Raw genomic sequence first — 27,365 nt, forward strand, 5'->3', positions numbered from 1 at the left:
AAAATTACTCCCATGGTAAAAAAACCTCCTGTTCCCATGGTAAAAAAACAACTCATATGGTTTAAAAAACACTCATGTGTCATCATTAAGCTTCCGCAGGTTTCAACCTGTAAATCTCTAACTATCGTTGTTGTTTTTCTTGTATTAATCACAAACATGGTTTTAGCATTGATGAGATATCCATGGTTTCAGAAAACGCGCACAATCAATCAAACGTTTGACCTAGTGCTTTGACCCCGGACTGAACATCAATCGCGCTCTAACTCTGGTGACACTGCTGACCTATCGATCGACATGCCTCCAATACGACGTAGAATCAACCCGTATATCAAATCTGGTTACCATGGTAACAAAGCAAAACAAAAACAAAGTACTTAATTTAATGCGTGATATGGAATTATGGTCAGTATGTAAATTTCATGTGAATACCATACCAGTCATAATGCTTCCAAGTGTTAGTTTCATTTCGAGCAGTTGAAATCAAATCAACTACGGAGAAAATTAAAGAAAAGATGCTGAAATTACAGCAATTTTGTAAATCTATTACAGCAAGTCGTAGCACCTTCTAAATTTAGAGGAAAATAAATCAACAGCAATACGGACAAATATCTGTCAGCTGATATTTGGGAGCTTGGCTTAATTCAATGGGCATTTTTAGTATACACTCCGTATTACTCTGGGACCTCAGAATTGAACCCTGTCGAATTTGTTTTCGGAAAACTAAAGAAGACACTTTCAAGACCAGAATACAACGCTTTAGCAATATAGACCTTCATCTTGCCGTTCGCCAAGCTCTATGAGAAATCAAACCGTCAGATGTATTGGGTTATTATCGTAGTGTTGGGTTTTTAGAAATTAATCTGTAAGACTACCTTCCAGCGGAATATTAAAGCGAACAGACTATTTGTGTAAATTTCTACAGGATATAGGTTTTCTAATTCTCACATTTTCATGAGCCATGTTTGGTTTACTTTGTAGTTCATTTACGCAGTACTGACATTATGGGCTTGAATATTTGAAACTTTCCCTCGTTTGTACGGATTTCGGTAATGATTACATGACTCTGGCCCACACACACCATGGAAGTATACCCTCCATGCACACACGGCTTACACGAACGTTTCACACAGTGACTAAAGTCATGACAGTTGTAGAAATACACACAGCGATGGCACTCTAAAAAGTGGATTGAATTTTTATGAAGTATTAAACTTTATTTCAACTTCTGAAAAACAAAACAGTTCGATGTGATAAATAAAACCCCACCGTCAACAATATAACATGACAACTTCAAGTGAAATTGTTCGCTGTAGAACATTATACTGTACAATGCAGTTGTTGTAAAAACACTATCCAATGAATATTACTGTACTGGAACAGTTACAAATTATTGAACCATGAAACACTTATCAATAATCAAAATTATCTCTAAATTTGGAAGTGGCTGTTATATTGTTTTGATGAACGGTATGGTATCATACTATCTGCTTCATGTGAACGATCAGAAAGAGTGATGTCATCACTAGAGTTAGAACTAGGATCGACCTTTGACCTGATTATCACACTACTAAATACAAACATCGAATGTGGTCGAAACCTTGATGCATTAAATTTCACCAAACTGGCATTTGACATGCAACATTATGCCATTATGAGATCTATTCATGTAAACTTTTTGTATCTTCAAAACTTCATAAAATTGTAGACTGCAATATGTTAATGGCTTTGTCATAACTCACTCACTGTTATCATAATGTGAACTGAACTGAACTTAGTTTGAAATTCTTTGATAAGAACGAATATCAACATATGAACATCAAAAACAAACACTTATGATTCAAGTTTGAAAATGTACCTTTAGAGAACCAACAAGCAACACAATAAAATTCAGTTACTATAACAAATCTCTTTTTTGAAACTCAAAGTATGCCATATGATTACAGTAACTTCAGTAAAATCAGCCACTTCTGATCACATGGTGGCTATAAAGGGCAGTTTCTGAATAATTGACTTTACAAAATTCAATGATTATGGTCATAATTTTGATAATATTTGTGAACTGAAAAATATTCAACCCCAAATTTGATAATTTTCATACATTTGACATCCAGGCATAAGTTTATCAATTATTATTTTTTTTTTCAGAAAGATTGTTTGGATGAATGCAAATAACTGATAATTTTCCATTTTGATTATTTTAAATGGTTTGTTGTGTTCACCATAAAGCTTTGTATGGAAGCATGGTTCAACATAGATAACTAATTTTTTAATTTTAATGATAATTATTGATTATTACCAACAAAATAATTACACATGTTTACCAGTTGAAAAAAAAAGATACCACGCTGTAGTAATTAATTGGTGTGAATTACAGAGTATAATCAATGTCACCAAGTATAAAGTATTTGGCATATGTCACTTGTTTAGACACGACAGGAAACAACACTCTCCAGTTCAATTGTTCTTTTACCCTAACATGTGGGTCATAGGTACAGGGTTTGGCATCCCCTTATCAATATTGCTATTATGTTCAGGTTTAACATATACTAGAAAGTCTATGCATGGAACGCAAACTGTTTTTGCTATTATATAAAATACTAGTAATTCAACTGACAATCTAATTCTCACTTCAAATATATCAAGTTATCCTTCATTCCAGATATCACTTTAGAATCTCAGTAGAAGTCACCCTTTCACATAAAAATGTTTACAAATCCCAAAGGAGACGAGCTGATTCATATAATGCTAACCGATTGGTTGTATTTCCATTTTCTACATTTTGTGTCTGTAGTGAGGGTGATGTTTCGACTGACTGACTGACTGACTGACTGACTGACTGACTGACTGACTGACTGAGTGTTTTCAGGTAGACATTGTGAATTGACAGTTACAGTGTTTCCATGGTTTATCATACTTGTAGATCCTACAGGTGGACATAGACTAGAAGCTGGCAGGGTGGTAGATCCTACAGGTGTGCATAGACTAGTAGCTGGCAGGGTGGTAGATCCTACAGGTGTGCATAGACTAGTAGCTGGCAGGGTGGTGTATCCTACAGGTGTGCATAGACTAGTAGCTGGCAGGGTGGTATATCCTACAGGTGTGCATAGAGTTGTAGCTGGCAGGGTGGTAGATCCTACAGGTGTGCATAGACTAGTAGCTGGCAGGGTGGTATATCCTACAGGTGTGCATAGACTAGTAGCTGGCAGGGTGGTAGATCCTACAGATGTGCATAGACTAGTAGCTGGCAGGGTGGTAGATCCTACAGGTGTGCATAGACTAGTAGCTGGCAGGGTGGTAGATCCTACAGATGTGCATAGACTAGTAGCTGGCAGGGTGGTATATCCTACAGATGTGCATAGACTAGTAGCTGGCAGGGTGGTAGATCCTACAGGTGTGCATAGACTAGTAGCTGGCAGGGTGGTAGATCCTACAGATGTGCATAGACTAGTAGCTGGCAGGGTGGTATATCCTACAGGTGTGCATAGACTAGTAGCTGGCAGGGTGGCAGATCCTACATGTGTACATAGACTAGTAGCTGACAGGGTGGTAGATCATATAGGTGTGCATAGACTAGTAGCTGACAGGGTAGTAGATCCTACAGGTGTACATAGACTATTAGCTGGCAGGGTGGTAGATCCTACAGGTGTACATAGACTTGTAGCTGGCAGGGTGGTAGATCCTACAGGTGTGCATAGACTAGAAGCTGGCAGGGTGGTATATCCTACAGGTGTGCACAGACTAGTAGCTGGCATGCAGGTGGTAGATCCTACAGGTGTGCATAGACTAGTAGCTGGCAGAGTGGTAGTTGCTACAGGTGTACATAGACTAGTAGCTGGCAGGGTGGTAGATCCTACAGGTGTGCATAGACTAGTAGCTGGCAGGGTGGTAGATCCTACAGGTGTGCATAGACTTGTAGCTGGCAGGGTGGTATATCCTACAGGTGTGCATAGACTAATAGCTGGCAGGGTGGTAGATCCTACAGGTGTGCATAGAGTTGTAGCTGGCAGGGTGGTAGATCCTACAGGTGTGCATAGACTAGTAGCTGACAGGTTGGTAGATCCTACAGGTGTGCATAGACTAGAAGCTGGCAGGGTGGTATATCCTACAGGTGTGCATAGACTAGAAGCTGGCAGGGTGGTATATCCTACAGGTGTGCATAGACTTGTAGCTGGCAGGGTGGTAGATCCTACAGGTGTGCATAGACTAATAGCTGGCAGGGTGGTAGATCCTACAGGTGTGCATAGACTAGTAGCTGGCAGGGTGGTAGATCCTACAGGTGTGCATAGAGTTGTAGCTGGCAGGGTAGTAGATCCTACAGGTGTGCATAGACTAGTAGCTGGCAGGGTGGTGTATCCTACAGGTGTACATAGACTAGTAGCTGGCAGGGTGGTAGATCCTACAGGTGTGCACAGACTAGTAGCTGGCAGGGTGGTAGATCCTACAGGTGTGCACAGACTAGTAGCTGGCAGGGTGGTAGATCCTACAGGTGTGCATAGACTAGAAGCTGGCAGGGTGGTATATCCTACAGGTGTACATAGACTATTAGCTGGCAGGGTGGTAGATCCTACAGGTGTGCATAGACTATTAGCTGGCAGGGTGGTAGATCCTACAGGTGTACATAGACTATTAGCTGGCAGGGTGGTAGATCCTACAGGTGTGCATAGACTATTAGCTGGCAGGGTGGTATATCCTACAGGTGTGCATAGACTAGTAGCTGGCAGGGTGGTAGATCCTACAGGTGTGCATATACTAGTAACTGGCAGGGTGGTAGGTCTTACAGGTGTGCATAGACTAGTAGCTGGCAGGGTGGTAGATCCTACAGGCGTCAACAGACTAGTAGCTGGCAGGGTGGGATGAAAATCAGTGACAGACTGCAGGTGTACTTGCTCAAGTACCTGTTGGAAAAAAATCAACATGGCCTTGCGTAAATGCATCTTGTTGTAATCTAGTTTATACACTACTTCAATTTGCATGTTCCCTGGTATTTGGTCCTGTTCCCGGTGTTGGGTATTGCCACCATATTGCTGACTTCTGCCTTGGCTATAAATGTTAGGTATATGCATAGGAAGTGAGTAGGATAGCCCTTTATACATCTTATCCACGTTGAGTGAATAACCTTTATTCTATTGTGGTCCAATGTTTTGTTCTGACCAAGCTGTTTGGCGTTGGCTGTGACAATATGGTCTCCATAGTGAACATACTTTTACGTGGTCTATGGGTATCGTCACTTTCATTTCCATCCTCAAATTTATCCGCATCAAATGCCGAATCATCAGAAAGAACAATCTTAGACATAAGCTTACTTTGCTGTTGACGTGCAGCCTTCTGTTCCAAGGTCAATTTTTTCAGAGACGGGTTTGTTTTTTCTTGATCGACAGTGCTGCTGTCGAATTTCTGTTGTTGTTCAGTTAAGATATATATTTGTTGTTGCATATTTGACAATGCAACGAAAAAACCACTCCCATGGAGTCAATACAATCCGTCGCTCTACTTTCACGTTCTTCTTCATACGTCTTTATACTCTCTTCTATACCAAGTTTCAGAAGTAGTTCATCTTGCTGTTTTGTCTCCAAAACAACATCGCTTTTCAAAGTTCAGAGTTTTTTTTATCTTTCTCATAAGTAGTAGTAGTAGTAGTAGTAGTAGTAGTAGTAGTAGTAGTAGTAGTAGTAGTAGTAGTAGTAGTAGTAGTAGTAGTATCTAAAGCTGTCTTTTTCCATGCAGGCGGTCGATACAAAACACAGCTACAGGCCAGGTATCGCCTACATATTTTTTTGATTCACATTCACAATCGGATCCATGGCAAATTTCATCTTTCCTTTCAATGCTAATTCAACGATGTTAGTTCTCGAATATGTTCACACTCTGTTCACATTCTATGAATACTCCAGACTGCTCAAACGACGTCTCTATTGAAAGTCATTAATTACCACTTTTGCTTTCCACTTACACGGAGCATACACATGTAGATGTGTCATAAAATTTGTAGTAGGCAAGTAGAAATCAAAGCCTATTTGTTACATTGCGTACAAAAGAAGTGAGTATCAATGGTAGATGCGAACCCAAGGATGGAAATCCACAATTACAAAGCAATAGAATGTACCTATCACCTGGCCTGACTATGGGGTGAGATCCCCGCCAAATTTATAGATGTATTTAATTGACACAATTATTTCTGTATTTATTCACTTCTTTATTTTAATAAAATTAATGTATTTACTTTATTGTCAAATTAATTTATTTTATTATAATTATTTCTGTATTTATTGATTCACTTATTTATTTTAATAAAATAGATGTATTTACTTTATTGTCAAATTAATTTATTTCAATTATTTTTATTAAATATTTCCACAATTATTTCTGTATTTATTTATTCACTTATATATTATAATTATTTCTTTATTTATTCACTTATTTATTTTAATGAAATAGGTGTATTTCCCTTGTCAAATTAATTTTAATTATTTTTGAAATATTTCATTATTTATTTATTCATTTATTTATTTTGATTATTTCTGTATTTTGTTCTTAATTTGCAATTTGTTCTTGTTATTTTTATTTTTCTATTATTCAAGATCAATTATTTCACTTATGTCAAGAAACTTGCTTATTTAATCATTTACCTTTATTTCTTAACATTCAATTAGTTTTTTTAAAATTTATAATTCCGTTATTTAAGTCTGTATTTTGCATCTGATTTCACTTTTCCTCACAATTATTAAGATTTGAATTATTTATCGTATTAAATCATTTCATTATTTCATTTGCCAATTTAAACATTCTCAGCAATATATTTTAATTATGATGTTCTCTTAAGCTTATCATTAAATTATTTTTTCAATTCAGTATTTTGTTATTTAAGTCTATATTTTGATTCTTATTTGTGCTTTTCATCAATTGTAATTGTTTAAGTTTAAGTTATCAACTTGAAATATTTAATTTATTCACTATGCTTGCAAACCATGTTCCGGGGCCAAAGATATGTCATTCATGACGTAGTACACTGTTAGTAAATCAAGTATCATGAGTATGGCGGAAAGTGTACGACAGTACAGCGACTGATCTCCATGACATTTTACCGGAAAATTATCCCAAACTGGAGGAGGGGGGGGGGGGCGGCTATGAAATTTGCCGCACGCATGTTGATGGGTGGCATTTAGACTGCATTGCTTGCCCGGCGGCACGGCACTTCAGATTACCCATACGGAAGACATAAACAATGTTGTTGGTTCTACACATGCATTACGTTGTGTCATTTTTGAAGAAAATATCTGACGGCTATCGCGTCGTCCCAGCTGTCCCAAAGTAATCATTAAAAAGAAGTAAAATTTACTCAGTCATGAATTTATTTGTCTCTTTCTTTTTGCTCAAAAGCCAAGGTTTAGTACACATAATTTACCGAGCTGTGGTCACAGTCGCTTGTAAACTGTTATTCCTTTCCTAAATGGTTTTATTCTTGTCTATGACGGTCCTAATACAGAACAATGACGTTATTATAGGGATTGGCGATATTCTTATAAAATCGGTAGCGATGTCATACCCCCTACATACATACAACACCCGGTATTAGGACCGTCATAGACAAGAATAAAACCATTTAGGAAAGGAATAACAGTTTACAAGCGACTGTGATGGTAGTGTATTGAAAGTACAGCACTTGTGCAAATGTTGAAGAAGATAAACGAATCCTGTACATGCGTACATGATAAATGGTTGGAAACTATTCACCGGGGACCCCGTTTGGTGGTAATTACACGACGGTTATAACCATTTCAATTCAGCAAAAATACATCCACTGAAACGCAACTGGATACGAATTGAAAGAAATTATTTCAATTAATCTATCGGCCTTCAACAAAGCGTAATGGCAAAGATCGTGTTTCTTGCAAGCAGCTGACAGTATAATTACTAATTTAACCATGACTGTGAAATCTGGGTAATGACGTATTCAACATCCCATGTTTCTTGGCTTGATCGCTTTTATAATGTAGGGAATCAGTGATCTTAAAAGTTTAACATATGCTGGGCGAGTTTCTCTTCTTGTTTAGGTAGTCTTCAGAATTTGATAGATTTTAAACCATATCGATTGTACAATTGTTGGATGTACTGCAGGTAGTAAGTTGCGACGTGTGGTCAGTTTCAAACTAATTTGACGATTAGATGTATACCTTTTGGACAACTAGTATTCCGGGATACGCACATTAGAAATGCTATTATGTCTGTGGTCTATGATTGACAGTACAAATATGTCAGATTTTGAACAGAAAATGGGAAAACACAGATGTTAACATTATTTCAATTAAAAGCCCGTTGTATGAAATGTATAAAACATATTTGGTATATCAATTGATTTGTTATCACGATTACAGTTTGTATGGTGTATATCATCCCTCCGACGTCTAGATTTTACAAATCAGTTTTAGTCTATATATAGTCATATGTTTCAGTTTATATACGGTCACGTGTTTCAGTCTAAATATGGTCACATGTTGCAGTCTATATATGGTCACGTGTTTCGGTCTATATATGGTCACGTGTTTCAGTCTACATATAGTCATGTGTTGTAGTCTATATATGACCACGTGTTTCAGTTTATATATTGTCTCATGTTTCGGTCTATATATGGTCACGTGTATTAGTCTATATATTGTCACGTGTTTTCAATCTAGGTATGGTCACGTGTTTTGGTCTTTATGTGGTCACGTGTTTCAGTCTATATATGGTCACGTGTTTTAGTCTATATATGGCCACGTGTTTCAGTCTATGTATGGTCTTGTGTTTTGGTCTTTATGTGGTCACGTGTTTCAGTCTATATATGGTCACGTGTTTTGGTCTATGTATGGTCAGGTGTTTAAGTCTATGTATGGTTACATGGTTTAGTCTATATATGGTCATGTGTTAGAGTGGTCCGTGGTATTACGATGAATTAGATTCATATTTATAAATGTATATTAATTATATTCATATATAATGTATATAAAATTAAGTGCGGATATTATTGAAATTAATGAAATTAATACATGTGTAATATTCATACCAACTTCAACTTGAAGAGGCTATTATTTCACGTAATACTGATTAATTATCATTTTAATTAATTTAAATTGACCTTCTCGTAGTGTCACATAACTTGTGTTAGTATAGTATAAGTACATACATTTACTCACAGTTATAAATTTTACTTGTCTTATTTCTCACTCAAAGGCCAGAATATAATATTGTTACATGATACAATTTACGATTCCAGGCATATACATCACATAGATTTATAAGCTCAGTCACCATGATGCATATGATAGTCAGTTAGTGATCAATCGTGATTGGAGAGAAGTGATGCAAATACGTCATATGACGTATCGTAGGCCCCTGAACATGGTTTGCAGGCATAGAGAATAAATTAATTATTGTATTTTGGCGGAGATCTCACCGTAGTTGAAGAAATTTATTCACTGTGCTTGATAACCATGTTCCGGGCCAAATACGTTGCACGTTGCAGTCATAGGACGAATCTATGGCCCCGAACCATGGTTTTCAAGCATAGTGAATGAATTACTTTAAACTGCACCGGTGAGATCTCCGCCAAAATAAAATATTTATCAATTGTAATTGTAATTGTTCAAGTTTAAGTTATAAACTAAACATGGTTTGCAGGTATAGAGAATAAATTACTTTAAACTACGGTGAGATCTCTGCCAAAATAAAATATTTATCAATTGTAATTGTAATTGTTCAAGTTTAAGTTATCAACTAAACATGGTTTGCAGGCATAGAGAATAAATTAATTATTGTATTTTGGCGGAGATCTCACCGTAGTTGAAGAAATTTATTCACTGTGCTTGATAACCATGTTCCGGGCCAAATACGTTGCACGTTGCAGTCATAGGACGAATCTATGGCCCCGAACCATGGTTTTCAAGCATAGTGAATAAATTACTTTAAACTGCACCGGTGAGATCTCTGCCAAAATAAAATATTTATCAATTGTAATTGTAATTGTTCAAGTTTAAGTTATAAACTAAACATGGTTTGCAGGCATAGAGAATAAATTACTTTAAACTACCGTGAGATCTCTGCCAAAATAAAATATTCATCAATTGTAATTGTTCAAGTTTAAGTTATCAACTAACATAGAGAATAAATTACTTTAAACTACTGTGAGATCTCCGCCAAAATAAAATATTTATCAATTGTAATTGTAATTGTTCAAGTTTAAGTTATCAACTAAACATGGTTTGCAGGCATAGAGAATAAATTACTTTAAACTATAATAATAATAATGGTGATGAAAAGAGAAATCAGATGCAAAATACAGACTTAAATAACGAAATTATTAATTTTATAAGCAAGTTTCTTGACATAAGTCAAGTAATTCAACTTGAATTAATAATAGAAAAATAAAAATAAAAAGCAAATTAAGAACAAATACAGAAATAATGAAAATAAATATAAGTGAATATATAAAGAAATAATTATAATAAATAAGTGAATAAAAATGAAATTGTGGAAATATTTAATAACGAAATTATACATTCTAAAAATAAAAACAAAAATAATTATAATAAAAAGTGAATAAATACAGAAATAATTGTGGAAATATTTAATAATGAAATATAAATTTTAAAAATAATTACATAAATAATGAAAATAAAAAAAGTTAATAAATACAGAAATAATTGTGGAAATCTTAAAATACATTAAATATATTTATTTTGACGGGGATCTCACCCCATACCTGACCTGATTCCTTTCATTTTTCCACAAATCAATTACTTTACTTTCGCTTTTTCTTGCTGTGGTATTTTTTGAAGTCGATTTTTCGTCAAAATAATACGCTCTTGGATATCTTAGGTTTCCACAGGCGTATTACCACCCAGAGCAGTCTTCAGTTTTCGTGCACCGGTATTGACTTCCAGCGTGTGCAGACAGATATTTGTCCGTATTGCTGTTGATTAATTTTCCTCTAATTTTAGAAGCGTTGGTGCTAGGACTTGCTGTAATAGATTTACAAAATTGCTGTAGCTAGCTGTAGCTTCTTTTCTTTTCTTTTCTCCTTAGTTGCTTTGTATCTTTCTTTTTTCTTTTCTGTGTTCACTTCGACCGATGTCTTTGCAGAACGACGCACTTTCACACTTCGGAAATTTGCAGTTCAACACCGGGCTTAATTTTTGGTGACAATTTCTGCATGACAGGTCGTGTTTCGTGGTTGTAGTTGTAGGCCGAAAGGATTCCTGCATACAACATAGGTCTTTTTCTAGTCTTTGCAAATTTTCGGCCCTGTCCATATCAAATTTCACTTTCTCATTAACGTATCATTCTGTGACTGGACGGATTGTTGCGTATCACTTCTGTGTGACTAGACGAATTTTTGCTGTGTTGTCGTTTACCTGTATGTGACATAGTAACTTCGTTCGTTGGCGAACGTGACCACTTCCCCTTGGAGGAAATATTTATTTCTGTTTTGGTCATGGTAGTGGGTTGATTGACAAAGTGGGGATTCGCACCAACATGCAGTTGCTCAATATTATTAAAAGATTCCACCTTCGAGTTAATTACTGCTTCATTGTCAGACTCAAGTGATGACTTGATTGCACCCTGCTTTATGGGGATACGCAACTTGGAAGACTCGTCTAGAATAATAATAATAATAATAATAATAATAATAATAATAATAATAATAATAATAATAATAATAATATTTATTTCTTTAAAAACGCTTTACATGTAAAACAAAACATCTGAAAGCGCTTCACACAACTTGGTAAAAAGAATTAAAAAACCATCAATAAAATACTTTCATTCAATAAAAAGGTGTGTCTTAAGATTTGATTTAAAAACATCAATATTTACGCTAAGACGGAGTGAAACTGGTAGCCGATTCTAGAGACGCGGAGCACACACCGAAAAAGCCCTGTCTCCATAAAAAACCGTGTTGGCAATTGGCTGGTGAAGTGTATGAGCACCTTCGGTAGAGGAACGAAGGGTACGACCAGAAGAACGGATTTCTAACAGTTCTCTGAGACAAACAGGGGACATGTTACTTAAAACCTTGTATGTTAAACATAGAATTTTGAAGTTTATCCGTTTTTGTATGGGCAGCCAATGTAAATTATGAAGTACTGGTGTAATATGGTCTGTTCGGGGTGTTTTCATGACTAGGCGTGCAGCAGCATTCTGAATTGACTGGAGCTTATGGATTTGATAATCTGGCAGGCCATAAAGTAGAGAATTACAGTAGTCAAGTCGAGATGTAACGAACGCATGCACTAATTTTTCTGTGGACTGTTGATCTAAAAGATTACGGATTTTTCCTATTTTCCAAAGAGCAAAGGACGCTGACTTACATATACTAGCAATGTGAGATGTCATTGTCATTGATGCATCAAGTGTGACACCAAGGTCTCGAACAATCGAAGAAGAATGAACTATGGCACTCCCAACTTGTATGTCGCACTCCCGTGGCCTGTCCCCATTTCCAAACTTCGAGGAGAATTTTATTACCTCTGTCTTGCCATCATTAAGTGCAAGCATGTTGTTATCCATCCACTGACGAATTTCGTAAATACATCCCTCAATTTTAATTAATTTAATAAATAGAAGCAGCCGTTTATGACTCAGGGGTATTTCAGGTAGAAAGTCTTGGATGTCTTCAGACGTTAATCGTGCAATAGCTCACAAACTCGTGTAACCAGCCTTTTTAGGGCCTCGAAATACTTGTCCAGACACTGGGCATGGTTTTCTCTTTTTGATATGCCGACTCCATCTTTTCTGTTTCGCGCTTCAAACTTTTCTGTTTCGCGCGTCAATGTTCTGCTTGGCAGGTTGATGTTTTCATTTGAAAATTTAAGTGACAGCTACTGATAAGTAGTGGTCGTAGGCCGTAGGCGCTGGCGGCGGCACCTTTTATTTTGTCCCTTGAACACTTCGGTAATTTCCGCAGTAATCATGTTTTACTTGTCTTATTCATTCTTTTACAGTTCATATCAAACTTAAAACAACATTTATAAAATGTGTACCGACTCTGATAGTGGTGGAATAGGGGGAGCAATGACATGTAAGTATACAATAGGCCTTTCCAAAACTTGCCATGGTGGCATGCGCACTCTACTTCCTGTCTGTGTGTACCTTGGGGCTATACATGATATAGGTTATTCGGTTAATCATAAAGCACTGCTGCTTTCCTCGATGTTTAAACAATACGAAAAATATCTCTGATTATATTTACACTTCTACAGAGTACCAAGGGACAAAGCTCTTATGAAACGGTATTATGAGGTAACGATACTCCAATTTGAGCGAGAGCGCTGTATTCTCAATTTCCTGTTTGCAGTCTGAATGGCCAATTCTTTTGTTCTCCGTTCTCTTGGAAATGGGGTAAAATACTGACAGAATGAATAGCAATCTCGATCAACAGTGCCGTTTCCACCACACAAATATACCAATATTTGTTGCGATTTAAGAACTTCATGGTGATTCACAAAAAAGAACGAGAATGAAAGTGTAGTTGGATATTTCAAGTTGTTTACGATGTATTTAAGGGAAGAGAACCCCATTCGTTGCGTCAAGGCTAAAAGAATGCGACTACACAGGCTCCGTATACATTTTCATTTATAAACTGAATTTATTCAGCTGCACATGGGAATTTGGAGTTACGAAATTGGCGACTTGTCGATTTACATTCCCGGTTTACATTATACATGTATCATTTGATATTTCCATTGGCAGGGCGACAATCCTCAGTCAAAGATAGTTTCAGAGTAGCTAAGAAGGAATTCTGTGTGGTTCACGTAACAAGATATCTTCTTAGCACAGTATATGTATGTTAGGCTAGACTGACTGGTCGCATTCCGAGTATGTATGTATGTATGTATGTATGTATGTATGTATGTATGTATGTATGTATGTATGTATGTGTGTGTGTGTGTGTGTGTGTGTGTGTGTGTGTGTGTGTGTGTGTGTGTGTGTGTGTGTGTGTGTGCGTAGCTATATATTAGTGTGTGCAGTTTTCAAAGGACAACCACACACTTGATATTTAAAACAGTGGTGATACAAGTTGAACGACACATATAATGTTGTAACTGCTTTGTTTTATAGCTGTCTTACTGGGAGGTATCATTATAATGGGCATAATGACAGCGATACCTATCACAATGATCGTCATGGGTAAGTCTATTCACACTTCTTCTCCGCTTTCCAAATATATGATTTTGATTTTTATCTATCTATTCTCATTCCCCAAATATTTACACAAAAAACATGACTGACTTGCAGAATTGCGAATCGTGTGTTATATGTTTGGGTGCTCAGAATTTCGTGTAATGATAATGTAATATTTGTTGGAACTAATTAAGCGGGTTAATTTTGTCTTAGGGACGGGCCAGTTTTTTTTCAGTCGGGGATGGGGTGGGTGGGTAGGGTGGGTGTTTGGGGTGATGGACTTTTCCATCGAGCCGAAAAAGTCACTGATTCCCCTCTCTGTAAAACCACAGGGGCCAGCAAGCATGTAATTGATTAATCGATCGATTGATCGATTTATTGTTTGATTTATTATTTGGTTGAATGATTGATCGATTGAAACTTATTTTGTGTTTGATAACATTGATCAATTGACTCCTTGACTTTTGTGGTGATATAAAACTTTGTCTTCTTCTTTCCCTGGCTACTTTTCTCTCTTTCAACTGTATATAATTCTCTCTTTATTGACTAAATAAAGACACCCTGTCCATTCTTCTTCTCTTATCTAAATTAAAACACCTCTAATCTCATAATTACCATGGATCTATTACTGCGAAAATTTGCTTTATGTCTTATCTTCTGGGAGATTATCATGCCAGACAAACAATCAATCATGCACATACTGGTATGTGCATGATTGATTGTTTGTCCAGTGTGATAATCTCCCAGAAGATAAGACATAAAGCAAATTTTTGCAGTAACCGATCTGTTGGATATTTTGAGATTAGGGGTGTTTTAATTTAGATAAGAGGAGAAAAATGGATAAGATGTCTTTATTTAGTCAATAAAGAGTGAATTACAGAGAGAAAACTAGCCAGGGAAGGAAGAAAAAAAAAGTTTTATATCACCACAAAACTCAATGAGTGAATTGATCAATATCACACACAAAATAAGTTATATTTCACCACAAAATTAATCATTCAATCGATCAATCATTCAACCAAATAATAAATCAATCAATAAATCGATCAATCAATTAATTAATTACATGTTCGCTGGTCCCTGTGGTAAAACCGAAAACAGGCTAGGTATTTCACCGTGACTTAGAGTGGTCAGCTGTCTCGCAAATGTTTTGTAAGACAGCACCATCATGTAATAATCAACATAGGGTTCAAATATTTTCTAAAAAGTTTAATAGCATGGGGGGGGGGGGGTCATAGGGGCCCCCCTAGAAGGTCTGGAGGATTTTTACATTTAAAACCAATTTTTAGGCTATTCAGGTTGACCTTTTCGGCATTAATCTTTCAGCTTTACAAGACGGCATCTTCATGTAATTAGTTAGTAACATATACATTGGGTTGGAATGTTTTTAAAAAAAGAAAAAAGTTTAATAGCATCTTGACAGTAAAAGGTAGAGGGAGGAGTTTGAGACAGTGATGTCTACCTCTAAAGGGGAGGGGTCACATGGGGTATCCCCCTAGAAGCTCTGGAAGTGTTAAAACCAATTTTTTAGGCTATTCAAACCCTTTCTTACAATAATTTCCAAGCCTTACAAGTCAGATCTACCATGAATCAGAAACTCTTTATAACTTACATAGGGTTGAAATTATAAAGATGTTCGTGAAAATTTAAATGTCACCATTGTATTAAAAGCCAACGCATCTGAATCTGATGGTTGTGTACGTAGGGGAGAGTCGGAGAGTTGTAATACTCTCTTTTAAAAAGGCATTTTAGAGTATCCACAACCTTTTAGGCAATAATTTCACAGCTTTAAAAGATAGTACCATCTAAGATTAGCAATTAATCTTTGTACATACTGTTAAAAAATTCAAGAAAAGTTTGATAATACTATGACAACAAAAGGCTGTTGCGTCCTGAGACCCTACACGTGTATTTGGCCTAAAGAAATGAACTTGAAAAAAATAAAAAAACATATTTAAAGTCTTGCATTTAATTTACTTCGACTTTGATAATAACGCTAAGGAAAATAGATAATACAAAATGCATTTAACGCATTGAATCTTTACAGGTGCCTTATATATGGACGACTGCCCAGCCGAAAAATACATACCCACATACCTGATCGTAGGTGGCGTATTTCAGTTCGTGGCATTGATTCTGTCGATGTGGAGCTCTCAAAAGAAGAGAAGTGGCAACGATGATGATGATGGTAGCACTGGTATGCTAGGAAAGTGTGTTCGCGTTGTATCTGCTCTTATCTATCTGTTTAATTTTGCATGGTTCATTGCAGGTAAGGATTGCTTACTTAAAAGTTTAATTTAGGGAAAAACTGACGAAAAGAATGAATAGGAAAAAAGAAAACATTGCTGCGAATATACAGATCATTTGAGTTTATACCGTTCAGCTGTTCTGAAGATTGTACAACCAGTTTCATGTTAGTGTTAACTGACTTTGTTTGATACAACTATGCAGAAACCAATAAGAAACTGTACATTCTACACAAGCAGTGAAATGAATCATTTAAACGTATAGTGCAATTTGACGTAGACACAAGGGAGCCAATGTTTTGATATCTGCATTTGATGTCTGCATGGTGTCACATCAACTCATTTTATTTAAACAAAATGTAGCAAGAAACTGATCCGCTGAACTTGAAACCGGCTATATGTGTGTATTTATAATTCTGTGGTTATTTTTTACGTTGCTAATTATGTAATTATTTCATTCTGTGGTCTTTTTACAGGCAATGTGTGGATCTATCGCACAGAACCAGATTATGACGACTCTACTGGAGGAAACTATTGTGATCAGACTCTGTATCTGTTCTCATTTTGGCTGATAACGACATCCTACATATTGATCGGATTGGGAGGCTGCATTGGTATAATCGTTGGATGCTGTATATGCTGCTCTCGGTAGAGGCTGAAATCAACAGTGTGACGATCGTGTCACCAATTCGACGATAAATGCTGCTAACCATAAGCTTAGGGGTGATATCAATAATTCAATGTAGGATAAAAAACTAAATTCTTATACTTAGGCCTAACCCCCCCCCCCGTCTTACTAAATTGGCCAAAATTGAAAATGCTTCAAACCACACAATCAATTTCAAATCAGTATGCAGCAGTATGTAGTGCTATGGATATAAAGCCAGTATGTAGTGAGTAAAAAGTAGTTCTTTTGCTGACACTTTATTCTTATTACCATGCATTTACTATCTTCCATTTCTCAATTCATCCATGTTTTAAAGAAATATTTGTACTTAGGGGTACAAAACATCTATCCAAAGTAAAATTTATTTTGTTGGATGAGAACTAAAATGGCACAAACCCCCACCCCAAAGTAAAAGAATTTAATTTTTGTTTATCCTACCTTGAACTATTGATCTCGCCCCTTAATTTTCACCGAACCAGGCCTACACTTGATATATTCCGCCAGGACAAACCTCGGGCCAATATTAAATTGCTGCTCTTTAATACACACATTGTCTAAATGCAAAATATTGAACTTCCATGCATAGTACATATCAATGCATGCATCAAATTATATGAAATTTGAAGCGTGTGTTCTTAAAATATAAAGTTACTAAAAATCGTTAATTATGCAACAATGAAAGAATGATAACTAACCAAGCATTTTACAATGTAACATAAGTATGTACCAAATTATAATATTGGAATTGAATAGTGCATTCTTAAGATATAGCCTAATTACTGAAAATCATTAATAACACAAATAACCCATTAAAACTAAAATCTACATCAACAAGCTTTCCAGATTAACGTTATGTTCGAACTGTGTACCAATGAACTTTGAAGTGTGCATTTTAAAGTAGCCTAAATACTGAAAATCATTAATTATGCAAATGAATCATTAAAACTGAAAGCTACATCAACACACTTCTTGGAACCCTTGCGTTTATAATGCACGTTGTTATATTTGATGTATGTAATCAGTTATATTGAATTTGAAGTGTGCATTAGGTATAGCCTAATTACTGAAAATAATTAATTATGCAAATGATTCATTAATATTAACGTATACCACAACCTAATCAGTTCTAGCCATTACACAGACAGACAGACAGACAGACAGACAGACATACACACAGACAGACATCCCATCACCTCATTACGGAAGGAAATAATTGACTGTACTAAAATTGAATGTCTTTTTTTCAGTTTACACCGCTATAGTTGATTTACATTGTCACGGTTGCCAGGGTTACAAATTAAAGCTAATTCTCATTTCTTTAGTTTTAATATAGTTGTTAAGATTTCCTCAAGTCAAGTTCTATAGACACTTTAGTCATTTGAGTGACAAACGCTTACATTATGATAACAGTATTTCCTTGTAATGATAACAATTCGTGATATGATATTTTCAAATGTTGAATGAAAAACATGTTTATTTAGACAAACTATTCAGAATGTTTAAGTTTCTGGAGAGAATTTGCCGGGGAGTATCATCAACTTTAAATTTGCCATCGTTTCAATTTAATTATCCATGATTAATTTTCATACAATCATTTTAATGACTTTATTGTAACCAGTACAGGCTGAGATATGTAAAATTATTAGAATAGGGCATGCGTAATATAATAAACGCTAAGGAAGAACTAGAAATCGGGCTGGAGTGGATCTAGACGATGAATTGGTTTTGAATTTGGTTAAGGGTGGAAGTGACCAAAGCTGCTAAAAAAACCTAGTTTAAGATCTGAGCCCGATTTCTTAGAAGTAACCTTGGCTTAAAAAAGTTGACGGTGTACGAACTCAGTTAATTCCAAGTAATGTTCGATTGATTCCGGACCTGTGTTGGTGTTGGTGTTTATCAAGCTAAGGGAGCCGTCATTATTTATGACCTGGGGGCTCAGAGGAATTGTTTTGAAAATCCAGAAATTTTGGTTTGCATAAATGGTTTGAGTCAAACCCCCTCGTTGACACAGAATTATTTAGTAGCCCCCATAATTGTACATTCATAACTGTTAATGACGTTCTACAAACACGCAAATTGAGTGTAGCTAGTAAACTTGGAAATTAGGCGGTATAAATTGAATCGCAGTTTGAAATTCAAGGACTAAAGAATGCTTTCTGGTGTTATTTTCACATGTCAAGGTAGTAATAATACGATGTAAAATTTGAATCAAAATAAAATGGAGCACTGTGTGAGGATAGGTACGGGTGGGGGGGGGGGGGTATTCCCCTCGCGCCTCTAGAATTTTTTAAAATTCAAGGACCAAAACTAAAAGAGCTCTAGTGCTATCTAGTTTTATTTTAACATGACAAGGTGATAAAAATACCCTCTCCTAATCAGAATACAACACTGAAAAAAATGCTCAAAGTATAGTTGCATGCCATAGCATTTAAAATTATTTCATCCCTATGAAAAATTATTATAACAGTATAAGCTTGTATATTTCTTTTCATGTAACAGTATTTACCAGTTATAGATATCTGTACAATGAAAACCTGTGAGAAATTTTCAGCTCACCACATCGTCCCAGTATCTGGTATGCTTTCACTGACTGGCATATAGTCTACATCGTGATATTCTAGATGAGTTTGTCATATTTTGGTGGCTTCTTGACTAACTACACACTGGTTTTGTATATATATATGTGGCTTCAGCTGTTTATTTCTCTAACCAGGTTATTCCTTACTACTTTATCAATTAGTGACTTAATTGTTTCATGTAACAGAACTCAATGTACTGGTATCGGTTTGATCAATTTATGTTACAGATTGCTATATTCCAGTGTACTGGCTTTAGAAACTACATGTATATGTCGAATATGTGTATGCATTTTCATAGGGGCTATGCATATGCAAAGTGAACTGAAAAATTCTAACAGGAAAAACACTGTTAATAAAATATGTTTGCAACTTAAATTGTGTATATATATGTTTATCCGACATTAAACTATCGACCTCCCCCTTATGTGGTAGATAACGGTACATACAAAGCAACACTTTTAGCGATGTGAAGCTCCAAGTACTGTGAGGCAGTCTAGACACGGACCATCGAGTATAAGCTAGTACACATTAGTTTTTAATACACACTCGCGTACCAAATATCAGAAAAATCTACTTAGAGGTGCATCTATATTAATGAGTAACTCGGCAAAATGCTCTTAAACAGATCAAACACATCACTAAGTGATATTTCCTGTAATGAGTTAACTCGACAAAATACGCTCAGTTAAATTAAACTGACAATTGGAATGCCGAGACAAAATGTGACTGTCTTTCTCAGACTCTCTTACAGTCCCCGGGGCTTCGCATTGCTACGATTAAAAGGGTCGGTTTACCCGGTATCATCTACTGCATAATTGTACTTGAATATCCTTGCACTGTGGGCCCTAATCGATCAAATAGAGCTAACTATTTCAATTCGTTGACGTGTGATTGCGACGCTTCTGGGGGAGGGGTACCACTTGTCAGATCTGGTAGGGGTATGTGGTCAATGTTGTCAACCCAAGACACCATTTTAGACCCATTTTGGCCAAAAACCAATACCTCATTTTATACCAACCAAAGTTTTACGAGACCCCATTGTAGACCAAAATACATAATCACCTATATGGAAATGTCAACCAGTGAATTACCGGGAGGAAATTCCGAGGAAAATTTCCGCAAATTTTTCATTCATAACACAACTCTATGACTATATTTTCCTACTTGATAAAACAATGAGAAACAACGTTTCCATGTTTTCAACTGAATAAAGTAGTAAAGGATAGAACTTGTCTGCAAAGTTTGTTATTGTTAAGTACAATAACAAACATTTTACACGCAGGAAAACATGGTAAATCTGTTTCATGAATAAAAATCCCCCCAAAATACCCACATGTCATCCATATGGTCACTTTATTAAAAGAATATTGATGCTTTTACTATCATGGTTGATATCAATCTAATTAAAATATGATGTGGTGAAAATTGTTGAATTTCTTTATTTACCTCTATTTAATTTGTTTATTTGTAGTTTGTTTTGGGTTTTGTGAATGATCGTCTTCTTCCATGCATGTGGTAAGAGCCGAATTCACTAGATCAGATTAGGTTGCTAGATCAGAAACAATGTCGAAATATTTGTTGTTTGAACGCACTCACAAAAATATCGGAACAATATCCTTAGAAGTGTGGAACTCTCTTCGTCAACAACCGCTTCATGCAGATGTCACTAGTAGATACGTAAATTAAAACTTTTTGAAAAATCTTTAATTCAGCGATCCTATACATATTACTGCGATTAATTTGCTTTGAACAATCGCTCATGATCATCTTGCATACAAAAAGTAATGGTCATACCAAGGCACATTGCGATTTTTCCATCCACTCAAACTTGACAGACAGAGAGACACCTTCTGTTATCTTTCTGAACATAGTGGATTTATTGCTTCAACCACTTTAAGGCAATTAATGCATAAAACGTTGTTACATGTGTATACAATTAAATCACATAAGTTTAATATTGTTAGGATATGCATGTATAGTATACAATTCTAGTAACACAATCTGAAACACATGTGAGCAGAAGTTTATATCTGAATATTGCAGACATCCCTGCGTAAATTACAATTCATGTGAATAGACTATAAATATTGTTGCTTTTTCCATTTTGTGCTGATCACAAAACTGTAAACTTTGTCATTTATTCCATCTTTGATTCCTAACAAGTGATAAATTTGATGAGTCTAGCACTATTACAGACATCACTGAAGTGTACAGGATACGTTCATTGACATGAACATTTCTTGGTACATTTGACGTTATGATTTGTAATATCACTCAGTCATTAAATATAAATTACACCACGTTTTTCAAGCACAGACTCTTTGCCAATGTGTATAAGGCTGTATCCACATTTCACCTGCATTGCGATGAAAAGGATAAGATATGATATACTAAAGAAATACGAAAGTATAAAAATAGTATGACTGGCCATGGATTATAAATATCATAGCTTCACCAACAACACTGTTGTCTATACTTGGTCTACTTCACGTCAATTGTCCTAGAAAAAAGAAAAGAATGGAACGACATTAATAGCATGGCAATGAGAAGACAAAAGAAACAACTGTTATATCAAATGATGATACAGGTGCAGCCACAAAGCAGATTTGTGGTTTTCATTCGACGAAAAATGACATTTTAATATAATCACTAAATCTAAAAAGATCATGGGGAGGGTGCTGTTCTTAAGTACCTCCCTGCTAGTGGTGAAGGATGTCTGCCCTCCCTCCCTCCCTCGCTCCAATTTTCCTGCCAGCCCACTGCCTACTCAATATTGTGATGATTTACCCACTCCCACCAGGACAAACTGTATGCCTTCCACTGTACCAGCAATTCATTTTGGCATACACAATGAGTGTTACCTTACTGACAGCATCCCCTCCCACTGTAGCAAAATCAGGACTTCCCATCGCAATTCTTCCTTGTTTGCTCCCCTCCCGCTACCGATCGAAATAAAGTACCCACCCACCCACTAAATAATTGTTTAAGAATTTTGCAAGAATAGTTTCGCTGACTGCACATGATGATCTGAACAAAGAAAATCAGGAAGTCAAAGAAGAGGAAAAATGGAGCACATAACTTAAGTAGGTATAGTTTTGTACTTTTCATACATCTTTTAGAGTAAGACATTGTAGTTTGCTATAGAGAGTTGATCCTAGCGAATATTATATCTTTGCGAAGTACATTTCGACAGAGATGAATGGGTAATCCTCTATGGTTTAATAACATAATTTAGTATAGTATGAGAAACTGAAACGTTACTGGACGAGTTCATTACACTGCAACAGGACATTACAACTCTTGTTAGCATTTGTTTACATTCCCTATTACATTGAACTACTGTATGCAGTATCAAATTACCTACCATATTCATCTCCACTACATTGTTGAACTCCATTTGGCCTGACTCCAATGGGGAAACTGTTGCCTTATGGGAGCAAATCGATGGAACATCAAAAACTGATGGGTCTTTGATTCCTTGGGTGATGTTAACATAGGTTCCACCCATTGTATATTTGACTGAAAGAATAAAATTAGCATGTCCCTGTACAATTATATTTAAAAAAAATAAACATGATGTAGTCACAGTCCTTCTATACGTCATCTACTCACATTTGCCTAAACACATGCCAACCTACTCAACGATATACAAACAAGATAACTTTAAGATAAGACAATATCTTATCAATGCCTGAGGGATATATATATATACTCGCACAGAAACATATATAATTTCACATCACATATACAATGCACGTATACATCGTATGCAGCACAAAAATAGACTATTGATAAAAATAACTGACATAACACATCAGTAAGATTACGAAGAAATTGTAAGACAAGCTAAGCTAAGCTAAAAACAGTTGGCAAATTGATGATAACAACGATAATCGGCATAGAAAATATATAAAGAGCCGGACCAGGCTCTGTTGTGTCTTTGGTATTAAACACTACAAGTGGTAAAAAAAACTTTCTATAGTAATTTGTAGAAACCAATTGTTCTTAATCGACTGCTCCTCTCAGTGTGTCTACAAAGTAACAAAAGACCATTTACACAAGTCACCGTGAACACGGCTTGATTTCTTTATTTACACTATTTCCTAAGTTTATTGTCGTTAATGTCTTTCATTTGTTCAATGAACAACACAAATGTAAACAAACAACAATAAACAAACAACACAGAGAGGTTCAATAAAGAAATCAAGCCATATTCACTACCTCATATTTTAACCGCATGACTGAAACATACACACATGTATTTGTCAGTTAATGTGACAGTGTTGTAACATGCTGTAAAGACCTGTGTTTTATTACAAGGATGGTAATGACTGTTATCAAAATGTATGTCAGTACTGACATTAGTTGAGTGTATTCTCTGTCATATTAACTTACATGTCCCAGCTTCATCTCCGCCCACTATTTGCGAAGCCAAGGGTATACAATCTTCCGTGACAGTCGTTACATAAGTCTGTGTCTCTCCCAACTGTTTCATTGTGAATTTGTATTCACTACCATTCAGTTTACCCATTGCATAATCATATGTTCCAAGCAATTCTGCACCATCTAAAATACCATAGCATTTGTTGTTTGTTAAATTCATGTCAATCATTCAATGCCATATTACAATGATTGAGTACATGGCACTGTGGTATGCTAAATGTATGGGGTAACATGGGATACATGTACATGATGGGCATACTATAAAATATTACCAACATGGATAATCGTAATGATAACAATTTTGGTGCACGCGCACATACACACACATACACACACACACACACACACACACACACACACACACGCATGCATGTATACACACATGCATACATACATACATACATACATACATACATACATACATACACACACATACATACATCCATCCTTCCTTCCATACATACATACATACATACATGCATGCATGCATGCATGCATGTACGCACGCACGCACGCACACACGCACGCACGCACGCACGCACTCACTCACTCACTCACTCACCCACCCACCCACCCACACACCCACACACACACACGCGCATATATACACACATGCATACATACATACATACATACATACATACATACATACATACATACATACACACATACATACATACATCCATCCTTCCATACATACATACGTACATGCATGCATGCATGCATGCACGCACGCACGCACGCACACACGCACTCACTCACTCATGATCGCCCACCCACCCACCCACCCACCCACCCACTCACTCACTCACTCACTCACTCACTCACTCACTCATTTTGTACATTCATTCATACATACCTGGAATACATGCAATATCCTCAAGTGTCGATTCTGTTGGTAATTTTATACATGTAGTGCCATCAATAATCATGTATTGCACTCCCTGAAACCAAAGAGAACATAAAGTTAATGTTTACAACATCTAGGTGATAATGATATTGTATGGATACAATCATTACTTTAACTTGCAGTAAAAAATGCATCACGTGACATTTAAGATAACAACCACAAAAAGACAATTAACAATTAAAACACTCCGTTGATAATCAATTTAGACGGTTGAAACCTGAGACTCGAGACTTGAATGCATATTTGTCTACCGAGTTCACAGAAAACACGCGTGTTCAGTATTTTATCGTCCCATCCAAACTTGAAAGAATCAGTGTAAAAGTTTAACCTGTCTTTCAAAATAACTTTAACGTTGTGAAGGAAATATTAAAGTCTAGTTCCTATACGGTATCATTACGATTTACACCTCCACTCACAGTTACCAAGTTAGAAAGCAAGTTGGCATCCAGACTAAACATGTCTATTATTATGAAATCTATGTACTACTATATCACAGTCCCTCTATCATGATAGGTTCATGTAGAGGCGCTCGTGAAGTTGCTAATCACAGCGAATTACGTACGTTGATGACGTCACGTCAGGCCGAACAGCAAGCAACACAATTCAAGTAGTGCTGTTTAACCGTCGAAGATCTCCGTTGACGTTGCTCTCTATGATCCACGAACGTATCCATATGTGGGCCGTGGGTTCATGCATGCACCCCCCCCCATGCGCTCTTATATAATATATCTGATAGTGATAGACACATTCTGATACATATCTCAGGAAAAAGGGCGTTTTCGACATGTGTCGAATCTCGTAGCATATAATCCAGAGCTAGTTGCCCCCCCCCGGGATACTTCCATAGAAGGGTATATACGTATGTTCCGCGGTTTTGACCCCCCTTTTTCGGCTCATCTAGACTTTTGAGTCTTAATTTTAAAGCATTATGTAGAGGTTTGACCCATCTCTGTGAATGCACGTACGACCTTTGACCCCATATTTTGAACAGGTTGTTTCCAGGGTTGTTTTCAGTCATCTTTATCGAAGTAGGCGCCCCTCCCCCGGCCCTGGGCAGCAAATGAACTAGCGATGACTGAAGAGCGTGTAACGTGAAAGTGTATCAATACAAAAGTGTTCAAAACTCATGATATTTGACCCCTGTTTCTGGCTAAAATGTAGACTTTTGACCACTAATTTTTGAACTTTTGTAGTTTGTGGTTGTAATTTTTGGTCACCAGGGTACATATGTACCCATTACCCACCCGAGTACCCCCCCCCCCCCCGCCCGGGCTAGTCGCTTACCTGGTTGAAATCTGCAATCGACTTCATGTGCGTCACTGTACCACTAGTCTGTATGGTTTCTTCGAAGGCCACCCTATTGTTTGTGATATCGGCATGAAGAATCAACTTTGCATTCATCAATGCGGCTGACTGTGTTGTTGAGTGGTAGATACCACCACGTAAGTTCATACGACTCTTGTATTGTTCAAACGGGGGACAGCAAATGGAAGCTGTGGCATAAACAACAAAACTGAGGATTAGAAGGATCTCCATGGTTGTTCTGGTGGTCTGAGCGCACTAAACTCAGCCCTGCAGACCTCGACCTTTACATAGTCTGTAAGGTACGCCGTGACAGGGCGCCCTCACACATCGGTCAACAAATGCCTTTCAAGTCTATATAACGTCATTGTCATATGATCGGATCATGTTGGGATGGTGTGAAATAAACATTGGTGACATACTTCGGAATATTCCATTATTTTCAAGGGATCGACATATGTTATGTCTAGGACGATTGCTGTTGACCACAATAGGGAACTTGCAATCCAAACTGAGCATGCTCAGACGCAAAAGACTATGGGATTATCTCTGGTTATCGTAATACCTAATCAGGAGCTACCGATAAAGTGAATATCCCACAATGGTCAGGGTGAATATGAATTGGTCATTTGTGGTTAAAAACTATGTAACAGTATTGTTTACAATACTATTTGATTAGTATTTATTATCACCTTTCTCATGATACACTGACATTCAACATGGCAGGTTTGCAAGTTCCCTATTATAGGAGTGGATGACAGCAGATTTTTGAACCTGGCCTAAATATCTCATATAGATTATTTTTTAACCCATCCGATTGGACATTTGAAAATCCAATTTCCATATTTTACCTATAATTTGACAGAGTTGTCCGATTTCGGTGATCCTAGTGTCACAAGAGACTGTATTCATACAATCTTGCTATTATAAAGTGTAGCATGTCCAGTGCTGATTGGTGCTGAGAGGTTGTATGAAACAGAACCGTGGAAGGGTAACTTGAAACCGGCTATACGTATGTATTCATAGATCTATGTTTATTTTTCATATTGCTAATTATATAA

The 27,365-nt window shown here is 36.5% G+C and overlaps 2 protein-coding genes across 2 annotated transcripts; one reads left to right on the forward strand and one right to left on the reverse strand.

The window, feature by feature from the left end:
* The first annotated feature begins 294 nt into the window (after positions 1-294).
* LOC144439143 (uncharacterized) lies at positions 295-17,055 on the forward strand. The gene is made up of 6 exons (XM_078128412.1): positions 295-370; positions 2,921-2,971; positions 3,941-4,234; positions 14,095-14,163; positions 16,205-16,426; positions 16,880-17,055. Exons 1-6 carry the CDS (start codon positions 295-297, stop codon positions 17,053-17,055), a joined length of 888 nt encoding a protein of 295 aa, XP_077984538.1.
* Positions 17,056-21,648: 4,593 nt separating this feature from the next.
* On the reverse strand, positions 21,649-26,595 carry LOC144439110 (ependymin-related protein 1-like). Its single transcript, XM_078128375.1, has 5 exons — positions 26,287-26,595; positions 24,952-25,036; positions 24,045-24,215; positions 23,014-23,168; positions 21,649-22,149 (listed from the first exon to the last, which is right to left on the reverse strand). Exons 1-5 carry the CDS (start codon positions 26,536-26,538, stop codon positions 22,141-22,143), a joined length of 672 nt encoding a protein of 223 aa, XP_077984501.1. The 5' UTR covers positions 26,539-26,595; the 3' UTR covers positions 21,649-22,140.
* Positions 26,596-27,365: the final 770 nt, after the last annotated feature.

Source organism: Glandiceps talaboti, chromosome 8 (genome assembly GCF_964340395.1).
Source record: "Glandiceps talaboti chromosome 8, keGlaTala1.1, whole genome shotgun sequence".
NCBI lineage: Eukaryota > Metazoa > Hemichordata > Enteropneusta > Spengelidae > Glandiceps > Glandiceps talaboti.